This window comes from Asterias amurensis, chromosome 16 (assembly GCF_032118995.1).
Source record: "Asterias amurensis chromosome 16, ASM3211899v1".
Taxonomy (NCBI): domain Eukaryota; kingdom Metazoa; phylum Echinodermata; class Asteroidea; order Forcipulatida; family Asteriidae; genus Asterias; species Asterias amurensis.
The window spans coordinates 8,379,085-8,405,132 of record NC_092663.1 but is presented as its reverse complement, the minus strand read 5'-3'; the positions used below and the strand labels follow the sequence as shown (position 1 = coordinate 8,405,132).

The 26,048-nt window shown below is 38.1% G+C and overlaps 1 protein-coding gene across 1 annotated transcript; it reads right to left on the bottom strand.

Moving 5' to 3' along the window:
- Positions 1–25,007, bottom strand: LOC139949185 (CMP-N-acetylneuraminate-beta-galactosamide-alpha-2,3-sialyltransferase 1-like). Its single transcript, XM_071947582.1, has 8 exons — positions 24,767–25,007; positions 12,980–13,531; positions 7,483–7,651; positions 6,975–7,140; positions 5,329–5,437; positions 4,581–4,687; positions 3,205–3,317; positions 1–2,260 (listed from the first exon to the last, which is right to left on the bottom strand). The coding sequence occupies exons 2-8, from the start codon at positions 13,268–13,270 to the stop codon at positions 2,046–2,048; spliced, it is 1,170 nt and encodes a 389-aa protein (XP_071803683.1). The 5' UTR covers positions 13,271–13,531; positions 24,767–25,007; the 3' UTR covers positions 1–2,045.
- Between the last annotated feature and the right edge of the window lie 1,041 nt (positions 25,008–26,048).

Sequence of the window (26,048 nt, the reverse complement as noted above, 5' to 3'; positions counted from 1 at the left end):
CTCTATCTTGCATAATAGATGTCCAGTATATACAAATTGGCAATCTAAGATATTCAAAATAATTATACAATTTTTAAATTCCATTGCACCAGAGTTTTGTTTTCTTCAAAAATCTTCTTTACAAACTTTGCCTAACACTCTAGAACTTCCGGGTCATTAAGAACACGGATCCGGAATCCATAGGGCCTGACCCACTTTTTGGGTCAATATGACCTGGAAATCTTTGTCAAATTGAAGCCAGAAATTAGTCCAAACTATGCATAATCCGATTCAAGATTCTTCTCTTTAACCACTTCCTGGGTCAGCTTGACCCGGAATCTCGGAATCCTCGGAATACAAAAGGAACATATTTTAAAAGGGATATATTAAGGAAAACGATTTCCGAAGTTCAAACGTCTCTTTTGAAAAGCCTGATAGCGCCCTCATCATGCAGTTTCATCCAGAGCATTCGTTCGTTGTCCACGTCATGAGACCCCGTCGATGCTTGTGTATGGGTGACAAACTTGGTGTCGTAGTAGTGCATGGTGAAGCGTGGGTCGTAGCCAAACCCATATATTGTCACCTCATCACATATATGTAAGGCTAGGCCCACGACCAGCGCACCTGTATAAAGTTAAAGAATGTATTTGGTTCAATGAGTGTATTTGTAACGCTAGGTGGCAGCAGCCTGATTATCCACGTTAGTTATTACAATTAATTGATAAAATGCTGAAGGACAAATGACTCTGTGCCTCGTTTGAAAAGTGTTTTGAGTAACTCGACCACGGCACAGTGCCGTGGTGAGAAAGCAGGCATATGGCTGTACCCAGACCTTTGAACTCTCACCCACTTATACTCTGCGCGCGAGCGCTCTTCATAGATCTAGACTCGACTCAAGTCCCAATTCCGTGAGTCAAAGTCCTTTTATTTTCAGTCCCGTATCGCCTAACGTCAGCTATTTTTGCGCGGCCGGCATTCCCCAAACCTGTGCCACGGGACCACAATAGCTACATTGTATTTGCTAGTCGCACAAGATAGGGACTTGAATCAAGTCTATAGATGATACGGAGCCCAGGGGGAAAGCACGCGCGTAGAGTGTAGCTGTGTGAGAGTTCACGTAAAGTAAAATCAGCTTTGATCGTTACACTACAGCTCCTTTAAAGGCAGTGGACACTATTGGTTATTACTCAAAAGAATTATTAGCACGAAACCTTACTTGGTAACGAGTAATGGGGAGAGGTTGATAGTACAAAACATTGTGAGAAACGGCTCCCTCTATGAAGTGACGTAGTTTTCGAGAAGGAAGTAATTTTCCAGGGGGGCCGAATCTCCGGGTGGGCAGGACTTCTCCCTTCACACCTGTATCTGGTACATTTCACGAAATGTATGAGGATGGGGCAAACTGTTTTAAAGACGTTACCTCGACCGGTGTGGCAGGAGATTCCGTGTTCCCCACATGGCGAACTGTGGTCAAACTTCTATTGATATCGCCCTCTTTTGAATCGTCACCCTTTTTCGGCCGAGGCAAATGTTTATAAAACGTCAGCTCAACCGGCGTCAACATAGATCTGTAAAGTGTTGCCAAGGGGGGACTTTTGGGACTTAGCAGACTTACCATTCCATTGTTCTCGGTCATGTATGTGCCCATGTTCAGAACTACGTAAACAATGGTAGGTCTGCTGCCACCTAGCGTTCCAAAGTCTTCCATTGTATCGATTCTTACTCAATGTTCCACCTCTCCACAAGTGCCTCGATCTAGCACCTAAGGATTTGTGCGCTATATAAGAGCATGGGGGATAGATTTGTCTTTGACACCGGGATCTGGAACGTTTCACGAGATATGACATCCAATGCTGGGGATGGGGCTCGGGCAAACGTTTAAAAGACGTAAGCTTGAACCACATAGACCTGTAAAGTGTTGCATCATGTATACACCTTAATCTATTTAAAAACATTGCACCAAACTGTATCCGTGTAACTCCCAAGTCTGAATGAAAGAGAAAATATTAAAATACAAAAGGAACATATTTTAAAAGGGATATATTAAGGAAAACGATTTCCGAAGTTCAAACGTCTCTTTTGAAAAGCCTGATAGCGCCCTCATCATGCAGTTTCATCCAGAGCATTCGTTCGTTGTCCACGTCATGAGACCCCGTCGATGCTTGTGTATGGGTGACAAACTTGGTGTCGTAGTAGTGCATGGTGAAGCGTGGGTCGTAGCCAAACCCATATATTGTCACCTCATCACATATATGTAAGGCTAGGCCCACGACCAGCGCACCTGTATAAAGTTAAAGAATGTATTTGGTTCAATGAGTGTATTTGTAACGCTAGGTGGCAGCAGCCTGATTATCCACGTTAGTTATTACAATTAATTGATAAAATGCTGAAGGACAAATGACTCTGTGCCTCGTTTGAAAAGTGTTTTGAGTAACTCGACCACGGCACAGTGCCGTGGTGAGAAAGCAGGCATATGGCTGTACCCAGACCTTTGAACTCTCACCCACTTATACTCTGCGCGCGAGCGCTCTTCATAGATCTAGACTCGACTCAAGTCCCAATTCCGTGAGTCAAAGTCCTTTTATTTTCAGTCCCGTATCGCCTAACGTCAGCTATTTTTGCGCGGCCGGCATTCCCCAAACCTGTGCCACGGGACCACAATAGCTACATTGTATTTGCTAGTCGCACAAGATAGGGACTTGAATCAAGTCTATAGATGATACGGAGCCCAGGGGGAAAGCACGCGCGTAGAGTGTAGCTGTGTGAGAGTTCACGTAAAGTAAAATCAGCTTTGATCGTTACACTACAGCTCCTTTAAAGGCAGTGGACACTATTGGTTATTACTCAAAAGAATTATTAGCACGAAACCTTACTTGGTAACGAGTAATGGGGAGAGGTTGATAGTACAAAACATTGTGAGAAACGGCTCCCTCTATGAAGTGACGTAGTTTTCGAGAAGGAAGTAATTTTCCACGAATTTGATTTCGAGGCCTCCAGTTTAGAATTTGAGGTCTCGAAATCAACCATCTAAATGCACACGACTTCGTGTGACAAGGTTTTTTTTTTTTCTTTCATTATTATCTCGCAACTTCGACGACCAATTGAGTTCAAATTTTCATGTTTTTTTTTATGCAATGATGAGATACACCAAGTGAGAAGACTGGTCTTTGGCAATTACCATATAGTGTCCACTGCCTTTAAAAGGCATCGGTTCTGCTGTTTTACCTGTAGTTGGCCGAGCGGATTTGTCATCTAAATAAGTGTGAAAGACGTATTTGAAAAAATCGGGGTGAACGATTTTTAACCTCCGTGGATCTGATGCGGGCTTGCGGATTAAACTGTTTTGATGAAAAACAAACACAAAACAAACATATTAGTTTTGCATATAAAGGCTGAAACCACCCCTAAATGTATGCCATTAACCCTTAGTGTGCCACACTGCCACTTAGTAACTCAGTGGCTAATAATATATGCGTATAAACTTAGTGAAAATCTCAATTTCCCTGATTTCTAAGAGAATACGCTTATATTAGGGAATTTCCGATTGACTCGTACATGAACGAGTATTTTAGTCTGTCCTGCAGTAATTGTTTGAAACATGTCACCTGACCATACGTGCACACATTCATGGTGCCCCCTGGAATGGTGGAATGCAAGATCTCCAGACCACCATAGAAGACTGTGAGATTGCTATCAGTTAGTAAATTAGGATAGGCAACGCCATTTAGTTGGCAAATGACAGGGTTTTATTTTAACGTCAAAATTAAATCTCTTTTAGTTCAGAGCCATTTTGTGTTGGTCCCATTTAAAACAATGTAACAAAATAATCACGGAAATTCTTCAAAGTTAAAATTGGAATTAATTAGTCACTCTATGCCTTTACCCAGCCTTTATGTTTTATACACATTCCAATCCATCTTGAATTATGCCCGTACCATTAAGTTTTTAATTGTTTTACTAATATGATATCTTTGTTATTGTTTACCCCCCCCCCCCCCCCGTACATTGTATATGGCAGGTCTGTACCTTTTATAAATATTTTTTTTCGGCTGACTTTACCTTTAGGTTATAGGAAAATTTACATGTTCCTCCTCCATATCTTGCTTATACCTCTTATGTGTGTGTAATTTTATTGAGCTTGGAATAAAATAATCAATAAATAATAGTAAATGTTCGTGGGTTTTTCTTCGGCCTTCAACTTGATCCAGCCTCATGTTCTGTTTGGCAAGCTGAGGGGGATGAATGTTAACCCGTTATTTATTTTATGGATAAACGATTTCTTGACAAATAGATCACAGAGAGTTAGACTGATGCAGTCAGTGTCTGAAACTGTTCATACCAATACAGGCGCCCCTCAGGGATATGTTTTATCCCCAGTACTGTTCACATTGTATACAAGCGATCTTAGATGTAGTAATGCCACGAGTGTTCCATGGTCAAGTATGCAGATGACACTTCACTTACAAGATTCATTACTCATGAGGATGAGACGAGGTATAGATATGGAATTGCCAAGTTTGTTAATTGGTGAAAAGAAAATGTTCTGGTTTTAAATGCAAAAAAAAAAACTTAATCTAAATAAAAAAACATTTCAAACTTACTGCTCTTTTCCTCTGGATATGTAAGGTGGAGGTGGAACGTCTTTAATCATGTTCAACCCATACTCTACGTCGTACTTCTTAAACATCGTAAAGAACAGAAGAACATTCTGTGAGTATAGGAAGAAAACAATGTCTCGGTTAACTCGGACCTTAACGAAGAACAAACGAAATGCAGAACAATACGGCCGTGTCCAGAATAGGAAAAGGCTATTGCCGGATTGTTGAAAAGGGCCAATAAATCACTTGCGCAAAGCAGAAGAAGGCAGGCACCTCCGAATAATGCGCGTCTGCCATTTTGAATCCACGGCTTGGGCTTCTAAACCAAAATAGTTCCTATTGTCATTAATTTTGAGAGTGAGTAATTACAAACGCATACCTTTCCTGCCAGTTAATGGAGAGGTAGACGTTTGGTAATTACCCAAAACAAATAATATTAAATTAAAAACTGACTTGGTAACGACCATTGGACAGCTGTTGATAGTATAAAACATTGTGAGAAACGGCTCCCTCTAGCCAGAAGTCTTTTATTCATATCTGAAAGCAAACAAATCGTCCAACAAGGTTTTTTTTCTTTCATAATTTTCTCGCAACTTCGATGACCAGTTGAGCTCAAATTTTCACAGGCTTGTTATATTATGCTTATGTTGGGACACACCAAGTAAGAAGCATGGTCTTTGACCATTACCAAACGTGTACCTTCCCTTTAAACACAAAGTGTAAATTCCATATCAAGATAAAGACATCTAACCTTGTCTTCGACATCCTGGATGTTTTGAGACTCGGGGAAAAAGGTGTAAAATGTTGTCCGTTTTCCGACGTCGTTGGCGAATCTCCCTTTCGTTAAAGCACGGTTCACTCTTTGGATTAAAAGGGCAACAACATATTATTTTCATGAGTCCATTTAATAATTTGAAACTTTGGAATACAAGGTGGCAGTAGACTTACTAGGTAAAATTCCATTGTTTAGTTTCAATTGAGCATGCGCACATTACTAAAACAATGGATTTACTTGTTAAGTCTGCGCTGCCACATTATGTCATCAAATGCCTTCCATTATTACTTCAGCATCATCACCAATGGCCACAAGTCCTCTACGTCCAAAACGTATGTTGGAAAATCCCGAATTTGAAGTTAAGCTCGTTTTTAGACTTTCCCAAAAATAGATTTTGAATCATACACATTTATTTTTAAGTTTTTCCATAACTTGTGTAACTTTAAAAGCAGTGGACTCAAAATAATTGTTAACATAAAACCTTATTTGGTAATGAGTAATAGGGAGAGGTTGATAGTATAAAACATTGTGAGAAACGGCTCCCTCTGAAGTGACGTAGTTTTCGAGAAAGAAGGTGTCCACGAATTTGATTTCGAGACCTCAAGTTTAGAATATGAGGTCTCAAAATCAAGCATCTGAAAGCACACAACTTTGTGTGACCAGGGTGTTTTTCCTTTTATTATTATATCGCAACTTCGATGACCAATTGAGCTCAAATTTTCACAGGTTTGTTGAGATACACCAAGTGAGAAACAATAATGTCTCTACGTGAAAACTGTACAGGATTGGTTTGTTTACTTTGCAAAACAACCAATACTTTGACCAATGTTGGGTCTATGAACTCACAGCTGTTGACTAAAATTATACCCAACAATGTTGGGTAAATATATAAACCGACTTAAAGGCATACCATACATCGTACAAATATATCTCGCAAATGCATGCCTTTCTGTGAAAGAATATACTGTTTGTAATGCGCTATAATAACTGTTTCTCTGAGGCAAACATTGGTGGCGCCCTTTATTGTGAATTTGCCATTATTATTAATATCAAGTTAATTTGAATGGTTGCATTCAGTTGGAACACTTCTATATTTTGTAACCAGAGGTATTTGTTTAAAAGGCCGTCGGGCGACATTTTTTCTGTAAACCTTATAGCGATGACCTTCATCCTCCATTTCAGGTTTCGTTGGACGATACCCGCCGCGTCTTGTCCAAACTAAACGAGAGGAAGGCTCCTGGTCGGGATGGGATTTCCTCTCGCCTTTTGCGATCATGCAAAAATGAACTGTGTGACATTCTCTGTATTATTTTTAATTGGTCATTGAAGATTTGTCATGTTCCTAAGGTATTTAAACATTCATTTGTCATTCCTGTGCCCAAGCGTACACCTGTTTGTTTAAATGATTACCGACCAGTTGCTTTGACGTCAATTGTTGCAAAGTGTTTAGAGTCTCTGGTACGGCAACATATTTTAGCTAATATTCCACCTGCTCTTGATCCTTATCAGTTTGCTTACAAGAAACACAGATCAGTAGAGGATGCAGTGTCTCTCGCATTATTTAATGTAACACGGTTTCTGGATCAAAAAATGCCTAACCAAGTTATGTAATTGTTGTTCACCTAAAGACGTAATCGTGACTGTCGATTTCATCGCCAGCTCCGGAGCCGTTCAAAATGCCACCGCACCCTACCACAGCGCAACGGACACACCCCGTCTTGCTCCCTGCCTTCTTTTTGTGAATCGATGGGTTAGTGAAATTCTCGTGCAGTAACATCTGATTGAGAACTGGAAAGAGACAGAAATGGAGGTAAACTTTCAAGAAATAAATGCGTTCATTTATATTGTGCAAATTAATTCCATGTTATGTTAAGATATGCGCCACATCATAAACTATATACCAACTTCACATGACGTCATGACTCGTTTGCTTTATGCGCGATTTTGGAAGTCACAATGCATGTGTGTTGTAGGAACTGCTCGTGTGGTATTCGCCTACTCTATAGATATGAGGTTAGTTTTTGCAACTTGAATTCCAAAATGGCGGACTATGGAGGGCGGCTGTGAAATCGGTGCAAGTGAACCAATTAGACTGGTGCCCTGCCTGTATGAAAAAATAGACTTTCTTACCGGTTTTATTTTGACCTTTGAACCCGAACGGAAGTGTGTTAGACGACAGATTGTCATAGTGACGGGTGTCATCCTCGTCCAAGAAGAGTTTGACGTCCGGCCGGTAACGCTCTCTGAACCACTTGGAGTATTTAATTAGAGATGACAGAGTCTTTGAACATTTCTGGTGCTATAGATCAATTTAGAATGTTTTTTTAAAAAGAAAGAAAACGTAAGCAGGGTTTGAGGTAGTTCTATATATGAGAGCTGAATAAAAACATGAACTGTAGAAACATTGTTCGTCCGATTCAGCAGCCTTGAAGCATGAAAGGATAGGTGAGTCATTGCCACTATATCTGACGTCACACTTCGAGGCTCGTGATTTACGGATAAGGACAGGGCGAATGTCATTCTGCAGCTAGGGGGACTATTTTGGACGCTAGGTGGCAGCAGACTTAAACTGTAATGGATATTTACCTGGTAAGTCTGCACAAGATAAAATATATTATCTTGTTGTTACCGCAAACATGTCTTATAGTTAAGTCTTTGTTTGCTGGAACGATCATTTTGTTCTAAGAACACCATAGCGCCCTCTACCGGTAAAATGCTGTTCATGCACTGAATGGTTGGTTTGAAGTGTATGGCATTGCCACCATCCCTATTGTTTGTTCATGGCTTTAAAATACGGGCTGTGATTTAATAATTCATTTTCTAATTTAGAACTACCACTTATCGTTTACTTTTTGTTGGTACAATTAAAAATAATAATTATTATTATTCTTATATATGTATATTTTCTTGTTTTAGAACTACCGCTCATCTTTTAGGCAGATGCTTTTGTTTGTTCAATACTTAAAGGCAGTGGACACTATTGGTAATTACTCAAAATAATTATCAGCATAAAACCTCACTTGGTATTACGAGTAATGGGGAGAGGTTGATCGTATAAAACATTGTGAGAAACGGCTCTCTCTGAAGTGACGTAGTTTTCGAGAAAGAAGTAATTTTCCACGAATTTGATTTAGAGACATCAAGTTCAGAACTTGAGTTCTCGAAATCAACCATCTAAACGCACACAACTTCGTGTGACAAAGGTGTTTTTTCTTTCATTATTATCTCGCAACTCCGACGACCAATTGAGCTCAAATTTTCACAGGTTTGTTATTTCATGCATATGTTGAGATACACTAAGTGAGAAGCCTGGTCTTTGACAATTACCAATAGTGTCCTCTGTCTTTAAAATGAAAACTTAATAACAACAATAACAACAACACTTGTCATGCGGACATATCTACCCTGCTTGGTGTTCAAGGCGCAGTAAAAACAAAACAAATCGAAAGAAAAACAGACACAACAAAATTAGTCTTTGAAAACCTGAGTCATGATAACACAAGTTTTGAGAAGAGATTTGAATTTTGGTGGTACAAAGACACCGACCTACTTGTATCTTCTTCGAATCTATTCATCAACATTAAAATCTATATAATATTTGTGTCAACTAGGCTTGATATTGCACGTAGCATACAACAGCAGACGCAACCTCTGCTTGCAAAGTAAGTGGACACCATGCACACACAGACACCCCCTGGGTGGAGTGACCCAACAGGTCAATCGTTATGGGAGTTTAGACTCTGACATTTTGGTTGTGAATCTAAGTATGTTGAATGCTTAATATTGCTTAGGCGATCTTTAAAGGATATGGGTACTTTTTGTAACACAAAACGCAATGTCCACAGATTTACATTTACATTAAACTTACACCGTTTGAAGATAATATTACTCGCTGAGGTGCTGTAGTTTTTGAGAAGCTAATGAATAAAACAATGTCATGAAAATACGTTTTTACATGCTAAAATAATTTACTAATTCTCATGATCACTGAGACGAAAATTTATTTCATGACATTGTTTTACTCATTTCTCAAAAACTACATCACCTCAGCAAATAATATTTTCAGGGAAGCTTTCTACTATCATTATCTTCAAACTGTGTAAGTTTAATGTAAATCTGTGGACATTGTGTTTTGGGTCCTACAAAAAGTACATAGACCCTTTAAAAAATAAGTTTAATCCAGTACTTAGTTCCTTGCTAAGCGCTTTAGGGTTGATGGTCTAGTTGTAAGGCGGTTTATAAGTTCTCTTTATATGATTATGATAATTATTTTGTGTTGAAATGATCGTAAAAAGACGTCAAACTTTTACATTCGAGATATTTCGAAATATTTACCCCTTTAAAAAACAAATACAGTGGGACTTGAGCGGGCGGCTGAGACAATACTGGAACGCCACAACCCCAGTTTTTGGCAACCGAGGTTAAATGCACACAAAAAATGTCACAAGTTCGTTACATTGTGTACAGCCAACTATTCAAAACTTGTGATGAATATTAAAACAAAGCAACCATTCATTGGGAGTATTTTATTTGATTGAAAGTTTAATCACTATTAGCACGATTGAATGTTTATCTAACATTCTACCATGCATAGGAACTTCTACATTACATGTGACGCTGTGCCCAATTTTTAAACCCTGGTATGTGGGTTATTAATAAAGGCACGTCTGTGGGCTACATTTTGGGCTCGGGCTACATTTAGGTGTCACACACACGTCATTTCTTTTGTGACAGCTTCAAATGGGCAGGAACCTTCCGTTGTATTGCAGCTCTCGTGCGGTTAAATTGATACGTGCGCGGCGAGGCGGGAGCGGGCGTGTATCGCGATAACAGAGTGATTGTGTGAATAACCACGACTTGCACCATCCACGACAAAACTTTTCAGAACGTAGTGATGGGGGTATAAAACATAACTACGGCCCAATAGTGAGGCGACACCATAAAGTAACGTTAATTTGCAATCATTGTACGTATATGCCATGCAGAGTATTGTTGTCTTCCGATGTTACACGTACTAATTTGACATATGCCGTTTTCCCATGACAGTATCCTCGACACCTGAATCCTGTTTTGTATTAACAATGATTTTTGTATCGATTTCATTGCAAGTGATTTTTTTTAAAGTTTCTATCCTTTAAATGCTTGTTATAAATATGGTAATGCTAGTACAGTAAGCATCCAGTTCAACTATATCGTCTGAAATTCCCCGCTGACTGGAAATCAATAACATAAAAAGAAGGAATAAAAAAACATTTGATTCTGAGAAACGATTTATCGCATATTTCTAAAGGGTTTGTATCCAAATGTTGTCAATGGACCCGACCCCCCCCCCCCTTTTTGAGGGGGGGGGTTGGATATCGTTACAGTTTTTATTTGTTCTATAAACGAGTACAAACACCATATTCAATTCTAACGTTCACGATTGCATTTTATTGCCCTTTCTTGACAACTTAAAGCAGCCTTACGTTGAAGCAGGGGACACTTTTGGTAATTGTCAAAGACCACTATTCTCACTTCGGTCATGCATAAAACAGCAAACCTGCAAAAATGTTGATTCATCTAGTCATCAAAGTTACAAGAGACAAATGGCTGAAAAAAACATCCTTGTTGCACAAATCTGTGTGCTTTCAGATGCCTAAAAAAGGCTTCAGGTCTGGAGTCTTTCAATATTCTGAGTGACAATTACCTCTTTCTCAAAATCCAGAGGTTACTTCAGAGGGAGCCGTTTATAACTATGTGTAATACCACTAACAGCTCTCCGTTGCTCGCTACTCAATGGGTTGTTATGCTTACAATTATTTTGAGTAATAAACAATAGTGTCCACTGCCTTTAAAGGCAGTGGACACTATTGGTAATTGTCAAAGACTAGCCTTCACAGTTGCTGTATCCCAACAAATGCATAAAATAACAAACCTGTGAAAATTTTTGCTCAATCGGTCATCGAACTTGCGAGATAATAATGAAAGAAAAAATACTATTGTCACACGAAGTTGTGTGCGTTTAGATAGTTGATTTCGAGACCTCAAGTTCTAAACTTGAGGTCTCGAAATCAAATTCGTGGGGAATTACTTCTTTCTCGAAAACTATGGCACTTCAGAGGGAGCCATTTCTCACAATGTTTTATACTATCAACCTCTCCCCATTACTCGTCACCAAGAAAGGTTTTACGCTAATAATTATTTTGAGTAATTACCAATAGTGTCCACTGCCTTTAACGATAAGTGTAAATGGGTTAAACGAACATTACGCAACAGTCCTGGAGGGAATGTCTCGTTTTGAGATCTGGGCCCAATTTCATAGAGCTGCTTAACGGTCGATTTTGTGCTTAACGGGTGCACCTAGCAAGTTTTTCATTTCATAGCCTTGCTTAAGCAAGGTTTTTTGCTTAAAACGGCAAAGCAAGCAAGCAAAAAGGGTCCTTAAAGTCCCATTGCTTAAGCACCCTGTTTAAGCGCCGGGCCCAGTTTCAAAGAGCTGCATCCCGTAACGGTCGATTTTGTGCTTAACGGGCGCACCTAGTAAATTTTCATTTCATACCCTTGATTTTTGCTTTTATAGGTAAGCAAACAAAAAGGGTCCTTAAAGCCTCTATTTTGCTTAAGCACCCTATTCACACAGCGCATAGTGCAACACTAAATGCAAACGATGTTATTGTGCCGGCAAAGCGGTGATTGTACGTGCGTTTGTATGGTAGGTGTAGCGAATAAACGAGTGTCTAAAATGCTTCAGAATCATGCTGTACAATTCATGTATAATTATCTTCTTGTTTACTTTCAAATTAGTGTGTAAACCTTTCGAGGGGCACTTTGAACCATTACAAATAATACATATCAGACACAGAAGGTGATGACTTTTTTTTTATCGCCACTCGAGTGCACTCCGCATTTATTTCGCCCGCCATTTTGTCAGTACTTTCTTCTTTTTCGCTTAAGCAAACGATCTAAAATGTTGCGCGCGCAGTTTGTTTACGTGCTTAAGCTAGCAACCGCTGGTGAAATAGGTTTACGCTTAAGCAATTTTTGTTGCTACGTTAAGCCAACATATTTGCTTACCGTTAAGCAGCCCTAGGCCATGCACACAGTGCAAAATACACTGCCTTCTTCTGTTTTGCTTAAGCAAACGATATAAAATCTCCGCGCGCAGATTGTTTACGTGCTTAAGCTCGTGTACGTTTAGCATGGAATCCGAATGGTTTTAAGCAATTATTTTTGCTACGTTAAGCGAAAAAATTTGCTTACCGTTAAGCAGCTCTATGAAATTGGGCCCTGGCCTCACGCCATAAAGGTCAAGTCTCAAGTCTTATTGGTCGAGTCTAAGTCGTAGAGGTCAAATCTCAAGTCATAGAGGTCAAATCTCAAGTTTCTAAAGGTCAAGTCCTAAACCCAAAAGGTCAAGACTGGAATCCTAACATAAATCAAGTTTCAAGTCCTAGAAGTTGAGTGTCAAGTTAAGGAAGTCAAGTGCCAGGTCACAGAGGTTAAACGCTCACACATTTGCTGTAAAGACCTTCAGCCTATACCTAGAGCCAATAGTTCAAAATATGTGCAGGCGCGCGAGCATAACATTTAAAACGGTATGTAAAAGGAATTTGAGGGAAACAAATGTCATTTCGGACACTAATCCTACCTCTCTGTGCTCCTCTGTCGGTCTGGTTTGGTTTCCCATAGACTCTTTCATCGTCATCACAAGCTTCTGCAATCGCATCAGTTCCTTCTGAACAGTATCATTATGTGAGACTGTCTCTTCGCGGCTACCAATTCGCCACCTCTCGATTACCACTTCGTCGGCCTTCTGGGCTTCCCACGGGTACAACAGCTTTGGTGCGTGCTGCCGCGAAGTTACCCAAACCAGGACAGAAGCAGAGGCAATAATTGCTAAATAAAAGGTGCGTAGCCGAATTGAACAAAATGACAACATATTGGATGATATTATCCGTAGTTCATATCCAGTGTTTTGTTAAATGGTATTGAAGAGTGTATTGTTTTTAAATATCCCTTTTTTACTCCAACTTTCAGAAATCTATCATTTTTTTAGAGTCTGTATTACAGTTTTACACGGCATATCATTGTCTTTTTGCTAAAATTGTTTTGGTCTTAACAATTCCGCACGGGTTGAATACGTCACCAGTGGCGTCAATGAAGATAAGCTCAACGGTACTCGTCCAGCCTCTGTTATTAACTGAAAGAAAACACAGTGAAAACTAGATATAGTGATTGTTATCCCTCAATTTAAATTTAACTTTGTTTATAGACAAAGAGGTGTCGTGGCCGAGCGGTTAAGAGCACTGAATTTAAACTCAGGTGTTTCTGATCAGCACAGTGTGGGTTCGAATCCCCAGCCGTGACACTTGTGTCCTTAAGACACTTAACCATTGCTTCGTCCTTCGGATGGGACGTCAAGCCGTTGGTCCATGTGTTATGTAACGCATGTAAAACCCAGTGCATTATTATCGAAAAGAGACTGGGATTAGCCCCGGTGTTCCTGGTCTGATCGGCAGCAAATTGCGCCACAGCACTTTGTAAAACATTACATGGTGCTATCAGAGTTAGGTCTCATAATTCAAACGTAGTCCCACATCTTGCAGGAAAAACTGCCTGTTACAGCGCCAGGAGAGTCACTGGGTGACGGACATGTGTGCTATATAAGAAGCCACATTTGTATTATTATTAATGGAATCAATGTGTGGTAACGAGGTTTTCAACTAGTGGTTTAAACCCAACGAGACCTGGTTCTTTTACCGAGACGAAGTCGAGTTGTCAAGAACCAGGCCTCGGCGGGTTTAAACCACTTGAAAACCGATTCAACACACCTTGATTCCAATTCATAAATACCTTTTCAGTAAAAGAACCATTAACACTTTTGGTCAAAAAGTAAAATAACTCCTTATAAGGGAATGCTGTGCGCGTCGCGCGTATCGCGTGATGAGGCACAACTGTCCCGGCCGTTGCGCTCGACCAATAGGAATGAAGAAACTGTCTTATAAGCACAGGTGCAAGCTCACGTGTCACGCCCATGTTTCAACACTTTTGACTGGTCATTAACAAAGGTTTATACACACCCACGTGACGCGCTCTCCACCAATAAGAATAGCGAAACTGTCTGAGGTATTTATGAATATTATTTTATAAACCTAGCCCTAATCTTCATTCTAATATCCTGACTCTACCCTGACCCCGTACCTGACCTTGACTTTGACCATATAGGAACCTAAATCGTACCACATCCCACCTGATTCAGGAATTGTATTTTTTTTTAAATGTTTTGTTTACTTTCTCTTTGGCCTGGAATAAAGGTCAACAAAAAAATTGTTTTCAAACAGGCATAAGATACTCATGCTAAAGTATAGAGCTAAAGTCAATACAACAGATACAGGTAAAAGGTCATAAGACTGGGGAATGAGGTGTGAATTTGAATGCGTTGATAATGTTATCAAATAATTATTGCTGAAATTGGCTGGGAAAAAGCTATACAAAAGCGAGTAACTGACAGACCACACACGGCATGCATCAAACCATGAAACAAAAAATAGCCGTGCAAAGTACGAGGCGGTCTACGCGACGAGGTCTTTATCCCTGTGATAACCGTACTATAATAGCGGATGTCATGCGGTTGCCAACGCAACACACAACAAAGCAAACCACGTTCCAGTAGCTTGTGAGAGACTTCCATGGCAGTCAATAATTGAAGAAACATGTAATTAGACGGCATGAGCAAATTCAGACTCAAGGTTGTACGATATTACCGACGAGCAAGAACAAAAATCAACATAAAATAGACGCATGCTCGTGAATTTACTAATAATTTTATTTTTTATTTACCCCCCCCCCCCTAAAAAAGACTAAGGGCTAAAAAGCCTTGCACGTAAAAAAATAAATAATCATCATCATAATAATTTATTATTTTATATTGCGCCCATTCCATAACATGTACACATATAAATACAGGCGCATAACAAAATTATTATAAACATATTAAAATTTTACGACAGGAAAAAATGAGGAAATCCATCAATCTATCAAAATGTAAGTACATATCTTTACAAATCAAATCATTTGATCGGTATACCTTTGATCGGTATACCTTCCATCTCAGCACAACTGCCTGAAAGCATTTTATTATTATATGATAAGAGCAAGAACAGTAAAATATGATGAATAAAACAATACAACAAGGACAATAGGACAGGTGCACAAGCCTGAAAAGGATTGTTACAGAATTGGTAAGATATATATAATCAGTACATTTATTTCAATGCTGTCATACAAAACAATAATACAATAGCGTACATTTATGTCAAAATTAAAACAAGCAATATAGTATGAGGTATGATTAGGTACACAATACTTCAAAAAAATAAACATGTAGTATTTAAAGACAACATTTAGGTGTAAGGTGAAGCAAAATGCTTTTGTGCCCTAACCTATTGACAGACAAACATGATACCAAGGAACACAAACAAAGACAAAGACAAGGGACAACATGGTCAGACGATAGGTGTAGGCCTACAAACAACACAAAGGCGAGTCATCATTAAATGGACTCGTACTATTAAAGTCATGAATTATAGGGTTATAAGGAATATGCATTTGAGTAGTAGTTTTTGTAGTTGTTTCGAAAATACAGGTAGAGTGATTGCCGATTAAATAAATAAAAAGCTATTAGGTAACAGGTACATAAATTTGCCTTATATCAATGATGATAAAAATCAGAGAACAAAATAATGCGACAGTATGAAAAAAAAAAAAAAAAAAAAAAAAAAAAAAACCCGACATCTCGCTTTCGTGAATTAAGACGCCGATTACTACTAGTGTACCAAAGTATTCTCTATGTGAGAGACAAAACAGACACACAGGTATACACAAGCTGACAGCTGAGACCAAACAAAGCAAACGATTAAAAAGAACAACATTAGATTTTGATGGCATTACAGATAAGTATCTAGCAAGTGGTGTTTAAGTTTTCTTGAAAATGTACTGATTGTAGAAGGTTGCTTAAAATGTATGGGAAGACTATTCCAATATTCTACTCCTCGTTGCACAACGCTATTTTTATGAATTGAAGTTCTATTGTGATTAATATACAGATCCCCCTTCAATGCTTTACGAGTACCATAGGAATGTAATGATGAAGCTAAAATAAACATTTCATTAAAGCTATTAGGTAACAGGCGGTATTTGTTCTTGAACATGAATTTACTTAAGTTCAGACGATACAGGTCATTAAATTTGAGCACTTTAAGTTCGGCAAATATAGGAGCTGAATGAGAAAGATAATTGGCTTTTGTAATAATTCTAACGGCTTTCTTTTGCAATAGTAAAAGTTTGTTACATAGTGCCTTTCCGTGACCCCAGGATAATATTGCGTAATTTAAATATGAAAGAATGAATGCATTGAATAAAGTTAACAAAATCTTTTGCGGTAGAAAATATTTCAATCTATTCATAATACCAACATTTTTTGAGATTTTGGTGGTTAAAACATGTATGTGTTTTTTCCAGGACAAGTTCTCATCAATATTAATACCTAAGAATTTACAACTCTTTGTTTGGTTTAGAGCACTGCCATTTAAACAGAGGGGTACATGGCGCACATATTTTCTTTGCCTAGCACAGAAAATGATATAGTTTGTTTTCAGAACATTAATTGACAGTTTATTTGCTAGAAGCCAGTTACTTATTTTAACGAGCTCTACGTTAAGGTTTTGTATAGCTACGTCAACATTGTGGTGTTTATATAAAAGGCTTGTATCATCTGCAAACATACAGAAGGAGATCAAACTAGACGAATTACAAATATCATTTATATAGATAATGAACAATAGAGGACCTAATACGGAACCTTGAGGAACTCCACAAGAAATATATTTATTGGATGATTGTCTAGAATTATACGAAACAAATTGTTTTCTGTGTGTTAAGTAGCTCTTAAACCATTCCAGGGCCAACCCACGAACACCAATATTCTATAATTTAAAAAAAAAAAATACAAAAATCGTGAAGATCAGGTTTACATAAAACTTACATGGTCTAATGATGATGATAGTAGAAAACATCCCTTGGAATATTTCCGTCTGAAATGTCATATTTGATGAGAATTAAATAATCTAACATCGCGTCTTTGAGTTTATCGCTCAGTGAGCGTTTTATTCATTTTTCATTTATTCATTTTTTTGCATCGATGCAATGCAAAATGTGGAATCTGTTTTTTACTATTCTCTCGTGACCCAGACGGCCGATCGGTCTCAAACTTATACAGGTTTGTCAGTTTATATATGGTGGATTACATAAAGTGCTTACACTGTCGGCAACTGTTTTGTTAGCAAAAACCAATTCTGTAATGTTCCTTCAACTAATAACGGTGACACCAAAGCTTTTAACTCCGATGCTATCATGGCTACATAAAAACACATCTAAGAAAGACATAAACCAAAATACAACAATGGAAATAATATTACAGATGTTAAACTTGCATAAATTTTCAAATATTGTTACACACATATTTGTGTAAGGGTAAAAACCAAAAGTATAATTTTGTTTTATCTCCAATGCGAATTCAACATTTCTTTAATAAAAATATACGTACATGACATACACGATCCTAATAACCAATGGAACATTAATGCATGTGTAACGTACATGCAGAAGAACTAATTACACACTTTTAATTAAAATGAACTGGTGTTGGTTTTGTTTTTGGGTCTGTTTGGCCACATAATAAGCAGCTACTTTATTATGTTAACGCTACTTCATGAATTTGCGATTGCACACGCAGTGGACACTATTTAATTGTCAATTTCCAGTCTTCTCACTTGGTGTATCTCAACATATACATAAAAATAACCAACTTGTGAAAATTTGAGCTCGATCGGTCGTTGAAGTTGCGAGATAATGAAAAAAAAACACCCTTGTCACACGAAGATATGTGCTTTCAGATGCTTGATTTCGAAACCTCAAATTCTCAACATGAGGTCTCGAAATCAAATTCGTGGAAAATTACTTCTTTCTCTAAAACTACGTCACTTCAGAGGGAGCCGTTTCTCACAATGTTTTATACTATCAACCTCTCCCATTTACTCGTTACCATGTAAGGTTTTGTGCTAATAATTATTTTGAGTAATTACCAATAGTGTCCACTGCCTTTATGCATCCGTGTATGCAATTTTATTTTTTATTATGCGTGGTTTTTATTTAATTATTCAACTTAACATGATATAAGTTTTTTTTTTTTTTTTTTTTTTTTTTTATAACGCACAATCAACAACTGCAGTTGGCAGATTATGTCCAAGCTGCAGGTGTGACATCGGTAACCTATTTCCGTTTTCATCAATGGGCAATCGATATCACAAAATGTAAATTACAAAAATTAGTTTATTAAAAAAAAAAACATATGTAAAAAATAGTTTATCAGCAAGAGACAGACGTACATTTGATTTATCCACTATTAATTCCAAACTTTATTTTGGTTTAAGCATGTTCTTTCTTTATGATTTTGTGTGTTTCGCGTGTCTTGGTGATTTTGTCATTTTTTTAATTTTTGTTTGTTTGTTTACTACCTAGATCATGTATTTTTTTAATCTTTTATATAAAGTATTATGATTAAGCACGCGGCCATTGTTAAGGACATGCATGTGTATCAATATGCTTCGTGTAAATCGATATTATTATTCGTAGAATTTGAAACTTAGCATGGTGGAAACACGATATAGAAAGGTTTGCGGTACAGCATGTAATGATGATCTCTAAATGAGTGTGTGGTTGTGTGTGGGGGGGGGGGGTCTGAAAAGAATCGTTGGTTTCAATATAATATAAACAAAATAACAAAACTATGGTGAAAGCTTAAGCCTGATCTGTCACCGCTTACCGGATTCATAAGAATTTAGAGGGGAAAAAACCTTTTGGGCCTATGCACTATCGGTTTTCAGAACTTGATGTTTTTACTCATTTAAAAAGAAAATATTTACCGTTGGTAAATAATCGAAATAACTGTTAGCATAACAACTTGTGTGTTATGTCTATTGTAACGTATATTTCACATTTGTATAGTGTGGTCAAAATCAAAGGTTGAAACCTTGAAACGAGTATTAGGCGTTTGAACGTGCAACGAGGGTGTTTTTCATTCATTGTTCTCGTGCAATATTAAGTTCAAATGTTTACATAATTTATGCGTTATTGTATGTATACGTTTGGATACACCAATTAATCATACCAGAGACAAGACTGGCGTGCCTTCAAATATTCCCATATCTACCCATACACCCCACCCAAATGAATGATTCTGTCGTTATTTCACAGCTATAGGAACAAAAGGTGAAAGCATGACAACAAGGAGTTATTTCGCATACGTTTTACCAAATCCCTGCAAAAATGTCTAGGGCGTGGAATTACGTTACAAGTCCTATGCAGCGAGTTTCCTTTGTGCTTATGCTTAATTTTAGACAGGCTATTTTGGTTAACAAAGAGCTGGTTTTCTTGTAAGGAACAGAAAGAAAATTCCTAAGGGAATTTGGCTCATAGCCGTTCTTTGCGGTACTCCGAGCGGCGGGGTCTCGCGCTGCACCCAGGGCGGCCCTGGGACCCGGTGCCCTCGCCCGTTGTGCCTGAAAGGACCGAGTCGGCCCGGCTAGTTGATGGTGATGGAAGGGGAGACCGACAGCGTATTGAAGAGTGCGGTATAGCATTAAGAGTATGAGCTGTACCTAATAATGAAGTGATCAAGAATATCTTAATCTGAATCTATAGTCGACAGAGCATACTATAAAAGAAACATCACTACAAGTTGTTATTTTAGAAGGAGACAATGAAGACATTTCAGTTTTAGACATGGGAGGAAACCCCTTATGTAGGGAAGACCTATACGCAATCACAGTAACTGAAAAACCCGGTCCACATGCAAGGCTCTTGGTGCGGGAATCGAATGGGGTATACAGAGGTGAACGGCAGGGACAGAACCCAATAGCTGACCTTACTGATCAAGGTTTGGGAGTACCTTCCTAGAAAGTTTTAAGATAGCCCAGATAAGATCAACCAGCAACATTTCAGCCAATATTTTTAAGCGATAGCTGAAGTGAAAGTGGTGATGATCGGCGAAGTTGGAGAATGGGAATATTGCCGAGCCCCGAGTCTTCCATGCATAAGGGAGCCAGTTGAAACGGTAGGTGTAATGCTTTATTCATAAATGACTCAGCTATTCCTTTTGGTGGAGAGTGCGTCACGAGGGGTGTTTAAACGGCTTAGAATGACCAGCTGGAGCTGTTATAACCTGTACGAATGCATATCCGAAACGCTCGGGCCTTTATCGCACGGCCACGACCCTGCAGATTTAAATAGCAGTTTTAAAAACTCGTCGCTACCCCTGGTATTCCCTTATTTAAGGGCACTGGACACCTTTGGTAATTGCCAAAGACCAGTATTCTCACTTCTATATCCCGACATATAGGCCTATGCATAAAATAAAAGAGTTTACTTTGTGACCAAAAACATGGCGCATTATAAATGTTAATTTATTATAATTTCTTTTCAGTTTTGGTGTTTGTTGTTGTAACTGTTTATTTAAATTGGGATCCACCTATGCCTTAAAGGCACTGAACACCTTTGGTAATTTGTCTATGAACAACTGAGTATTCTCACTTGGTGTGTACCATGCATAAAATAACAAGCCTGTGTAAACTTTGGCTCAATTGGTCACAAATTTGTATGCCTCCAAATGCATGAGAAAGGCTTCAAGCCTGAAGTCTTTCTCAGATTCAAATGTTCAAGTGAGAAATTACCTTTTTCTCAATCACTACGTTACTTCAGATGAAGTTATTAATTCTCACAATGTTTTATACTATGCAACAACTCACCGTATACAATTGCCCATTTCCAAGTGAGTTTGTATGCTGACATATATTTCGTGTAAAAACCGAGAGTGTGGACACTCTTTAAGTTGTTATATGGCTTTTAGTTTGCAGTAGAAGAGTGAGATTTTTATGTATTTCTTATTTACTCTGGGGAAACCTCTCAGTGAAACACTGTTTTTCAGAGGTGCCCAGCGACACAAACACATCAAATTTTAAAATTGTATTAATAAAAATATATCTACAAAAACTAAAGTTACCAAGAAAATACTTTCCGTTATGGACATTAATAATAATCGAAGTCTAATTATAGTCTAAGTACAACGCCGGCTATTTTGTAGAGTATTATAATTGTGGGGTAGACAATCAAGCCCAATAAAAAATACGGATATATATGTTTTGGGGTTTTTTCTGTGAAAAATTGGCCTTGATGCTGAACGATCAGATTATTGTCGGATTAATATTGTTTTTAATATCAATATTTTCAAGGGCTTCCGAGAACTAAAACACTTAGAAAGACCCCGACCTCATTATTTGGACCGACCCAGATGCAATTGATTCTTCTGCTATTTAGAATTGGCATCCTCAAATATTTTCCTGATTTTTGTTTGAAGATTCCCCTTTTGAATCGATTCAGAAAGGAAAGAACTCCCATTGAAAAGCACTACGACAGTGGCAGCTTCGTAGTGCCGTAAACAAAATGGCGACCCGCATCTGGGAAAACACCATCATTAGACTGGCCCCATGTCTTTATCCGCGAAGAAAAAACAAATCATGAAGACCTAATGTGATTTAAACAGGTTTTTTTATTGTATGCATATTTTTTGTTGAGGTCTAACAGAACCAGTGATTTCATCTGATACAATGATTTCATTTGATAAACGTGCAGTTACTTAAAGGGACACCCCCTTCGTTGGGCTACAAAAGGATTCCCTTTTTTGAAATCGATTTAGAAGACGAAAGATGTCCCTAATGGAAAGCAATAATACATGTGGCAATTTTGTAGTGCATACAAAAACAAATTGCTATACCGGGACTTCGTACAATCACAGGCGAAACCAAAAACGGGTAATATGATTCAAATATTATTTGCACAGTTCCAATCTTCGTGCGTGCATGCTTTAAACACGTATACCACTGTGAATATTAAAGGAACACGTTACCTTGGTGGTTTTTCAAACGCTTTTAAAGAAGCGTTTGAAACCGAATTGTCATGATATGCTTTGAAAGGTGTTTTAAGAGATAATGATCCACCTACGCCTCGAAATTGCTCACGCTTTTCCTTTTATTGTGAGAACAAACACGGTCGGCCATTTTGTGGAGTCAAAAATTTGACCACAAAATGGCGTGCCGTGTTATTTCACGACGTATAAGGAAAAGGCGTGTAAGTTGGGGGCATGATCATTTGTGTGGATCATTATACTCTACTTTTAAAACACCTTTCCAACCATTTATTATGCCTTTCATAACAAACGGTTTCAAACGCTTTTCATATATAGAGCAACTCACCCGATCCAAGGCAGCGTGTCCCTTTAAGAATTTTCGTAATCCCCTCGTTTATTTTAAGCAGCTTTATATTTGGGTATCATGTGTAATAGTTGTAAATAAATAGTTCATAATCTGTACGATCTGTGTGAAAAGTTTGTTTGAGTAATCAGTGCACGTGAAGGCTTGGTGGCCCGGGTTTGTGCCATAAAACTACAAGCAGTTTTACGGTGATCTCAATGATTTACGCTGTAGTATTTTGCCCGCATGTTTTCATTTTTCCCCCTTTTTTTTAGACGTCAAAGTCATAGAGTTTATTTGTATAACTATATGAACCGTTAGCATGGATAATACCATAAAATAGCAAAACTATAAAATAGCAAAACATAATTTTTTTTTTTTTTTTTTTTTATAGTATTATTTATTGATAATAAAACCAAATTTTAAGAGACACATACTGGATAAGCCAACATGTAAATGAAAAAAAAATACACAAAACCATGAGAAAGGAAAAGCAAAACAAATGAAACATCACATGTACATGGGTTAGGGGTCAGCTATAGTGTTATAGTATCAAGCAGAAATCCCTATAACCATCACTACGAAATAAAAGCCTGAATAGGAAGGTTTATGTTGGGCTCTTAAAATATTCATGACAACCAACACGCTTGGTTAGAAGCATACAGCAGCTTTCGATAGAAACATTTGACTTAGAAATAGTGTGGTTACATGTAAAAACATATAAACGTTATACCCCCAAATTTGAATATGAGAAGCGTTAATGCAGTAATGCTTCTCAGACTATGTGCTACTATTATTCTTCCTGAATGCTCCTAGCCGCTCCGGATTTTTGGCAATATCTCAACAAATTTAGCTTGAAATAATATTAAAGGCAGTGGACACTAATGGTAATTACTCAAAATAATTTTAATCATAAAACCTTTCTTGATTACGAGTAATAAAATGGGGAACGGTTGTTGATAGTATAAAACATTGTGGGAAACAGCTCCCTCTGAAGTGACGTAGTTTTCGAGAAAGAAGTAATTTTTCACGTTTTTTGATTTAGAGACCTCAAGTTTAGAATTTGAGGTCACGAAATCAAGCATCTGAAAGCACACAACTTTAGTGTGACCAGGGTGTTTTTTCTTTCATTAATATCTCGCAACTTCAACGAGCGATTTAGCTCAAATTTTCACAGGTTTGTTATTTTATGCATATGTTGAGATGCACAAACTGTGAATACTAGTCTTTGACAATTACCAATAGTATCCACTGTCTTTGAAATAGATATCGATTTTTAGATAAAATAGCACTTTATCACCGCCCGAAAGGCGTATCAAAGTGTTTCCAACATTATTACCCCCCCCCCCCCGATCACTGGGCCTTAAAGGCAGTGGACACTATTGGTAATTACTCAAAATAAATATTAGCATAAAACTTAACTTGGTGACGAGTAATGGGGAGGTATTAATAGTACAAAACATTGTGAGAAACGGCTCCCTCTGAAGTGAAGTAGTTTTCGAGAACGAAGTAATTTTCCACGAATTTGATTTCGAGACCTCAAGTTTAGAATTTGAGATCTCGAAATCAAGCATCTGAAAGCACACAACTTCATGTGACAAGGGTGTTTTATCTTTCATTATTATCTCGCCTCCGACAACCGATTGAGCTCAAATTTTCACAGGTTTGTTATCTTATGTATATGTTGAGATACACCAAGTGAGAAGACTGGTCTTTGACAATTACCAATAGTTTCCACTGTCTTTAAAGACACTGGGCCTTAAAGCCATTGGACCCTTTCGGCGCTGCGAGTTACCGCACTCCAAAATATCATGGGTAGAGAGAAGCATTGGTTAAGCGATGCCCAAGGACACAAGTGTCGCGACCGGTATTTGAACCCACATCCCGATGAGCCACCATTACTTGAGTCTGATGCTCTTATCCGCTCGGCCACGACACCTTTTCTTAACTTTAACCAATACTGGGAGAGAAAAAAATAAACCCGATCTTAATGACATTGTACACGGTAAAGGTAATGAATTCTTGTTTTGATATTCGCTTTGCATCGAAACAATAACTCTCGCAGTACTTACCTCGTGTCGATATGTGAAAATGTCCAGAAGGTATTCAGTCCAACTGTCATTCCTCAATGGTTTCCGGTAAAAACAACACTTCTAGTATTGTGCGCTGTAATCATCCATAGCGCAAACAGTAAACAACAATAATACACAATCAATACACAGCGGCAGCAGAGCGACTTATTAAACGACTACAAACGAGCTGGTCTTCGAGACTTATAACACACAGTTCGATGTCGGTGGTTGTTTATTATGAGCTTGCTGCCTACTGGTCCCGCCTCTTGTTGCTATCGCTATATCACTATAGGCTGCTACATCAAAAAGGTGGACTTTGGATTCCTGTTGAACTCTGTGCGCGCGCATGTTTGATCATGAAGGACGAAATGTCTACCTCCATGGTTTGATGCTACAAATAGCATGTGAAGATAAGTGGTAAAAACGGGAAAACCCACTCCTGTTTTCGCGCGTTTCGCCGTGTCATGACACGTGTTTATAACAAATCCGTAATTCTCGCTAACGAGAATTTATATTGTTTTACCGTTTTCTCAAAAAGTAAGGCATTTCATGGACTAATATTTCAAGAGAAGTCTTTCACCATTACCTTCTGTAAACCCTGTAAGTTATTTGTAAATCTGTGAACTTTTATTTTTGTCTGTACCGAAAGGGTCTAATGGCTTTAAATTTGCATCGGGGATAAAGAATAAATATATGTTCTTTGTTTACCCATACACCGTTGTGTGTTAGCACTTTTTACGAATTTCAAAGCAAGCATTCATGACATTTACCGTGTACAATATCATCAAGATCGGGTTTATGTTTTTTTTTTTTCCAAGGTAATAATTGGTTTCTGTTTTGGTCTAATGTTTCTTCATCTTTCACAATGCTTGGATTTGGTGCCCAACGAGTTCCTGTTTCGACTGAAACTCTATCTGTATAATATAAAGTCCACTCTTAATTAATGTTAAACACTATCAGGACAACTTTTACAGGCAGCTTGGACGGGCAACCACACACAATGCATGCAAAAAGGGACACGTTGGAAGTCTACATACACTGTCTTACACATCGTGTCCTCACATACTATTAGTGTGGAAATACGCTTGTGAATGGTTATTTGTCTTGCAGTTTGCCTGAAAAAAGGGTTTTCAGTTAATTGCCTCGTCGTCACACGTCTCATCCAGTTTAAAGACGAAAACGACAACATGTTAGCTTTGCCTAAACTCATTCAAAGTTGTTTCAATAAAAAAAGAAATTGAGTTGACAGATTTTATTTGCAAGAAAAACATTCGTTTTGAGT

What these genes read in the sequence shown, in the direction of transcription:
- LOC139949185 (XM_071947582.1), bottom strand. Translation starts at nt 13,270, where the DNA reads ATGTTGTCATTTTGTTCAATTCGGCTACGCACCTTTTATTTAGCAATT. An exon ending in AGTCACGATTACGTCTTTAG is followed by an intron (nt 5,438 to 6,974) that starts GTGAACAACAAT and finishes TTTAATCCAAAG; the next exon opens with AGTGAACCGTGCTTTAACGA. An exon ending in ATCCGCTCGGCCAACTACAG is followed by an intron (nt 2,261 to 3,204) that starts GTAAAACAGCAG and finishes AACTTTATACAG; the next exon opens with GTGCGCTGGTCGTGGGCCTA.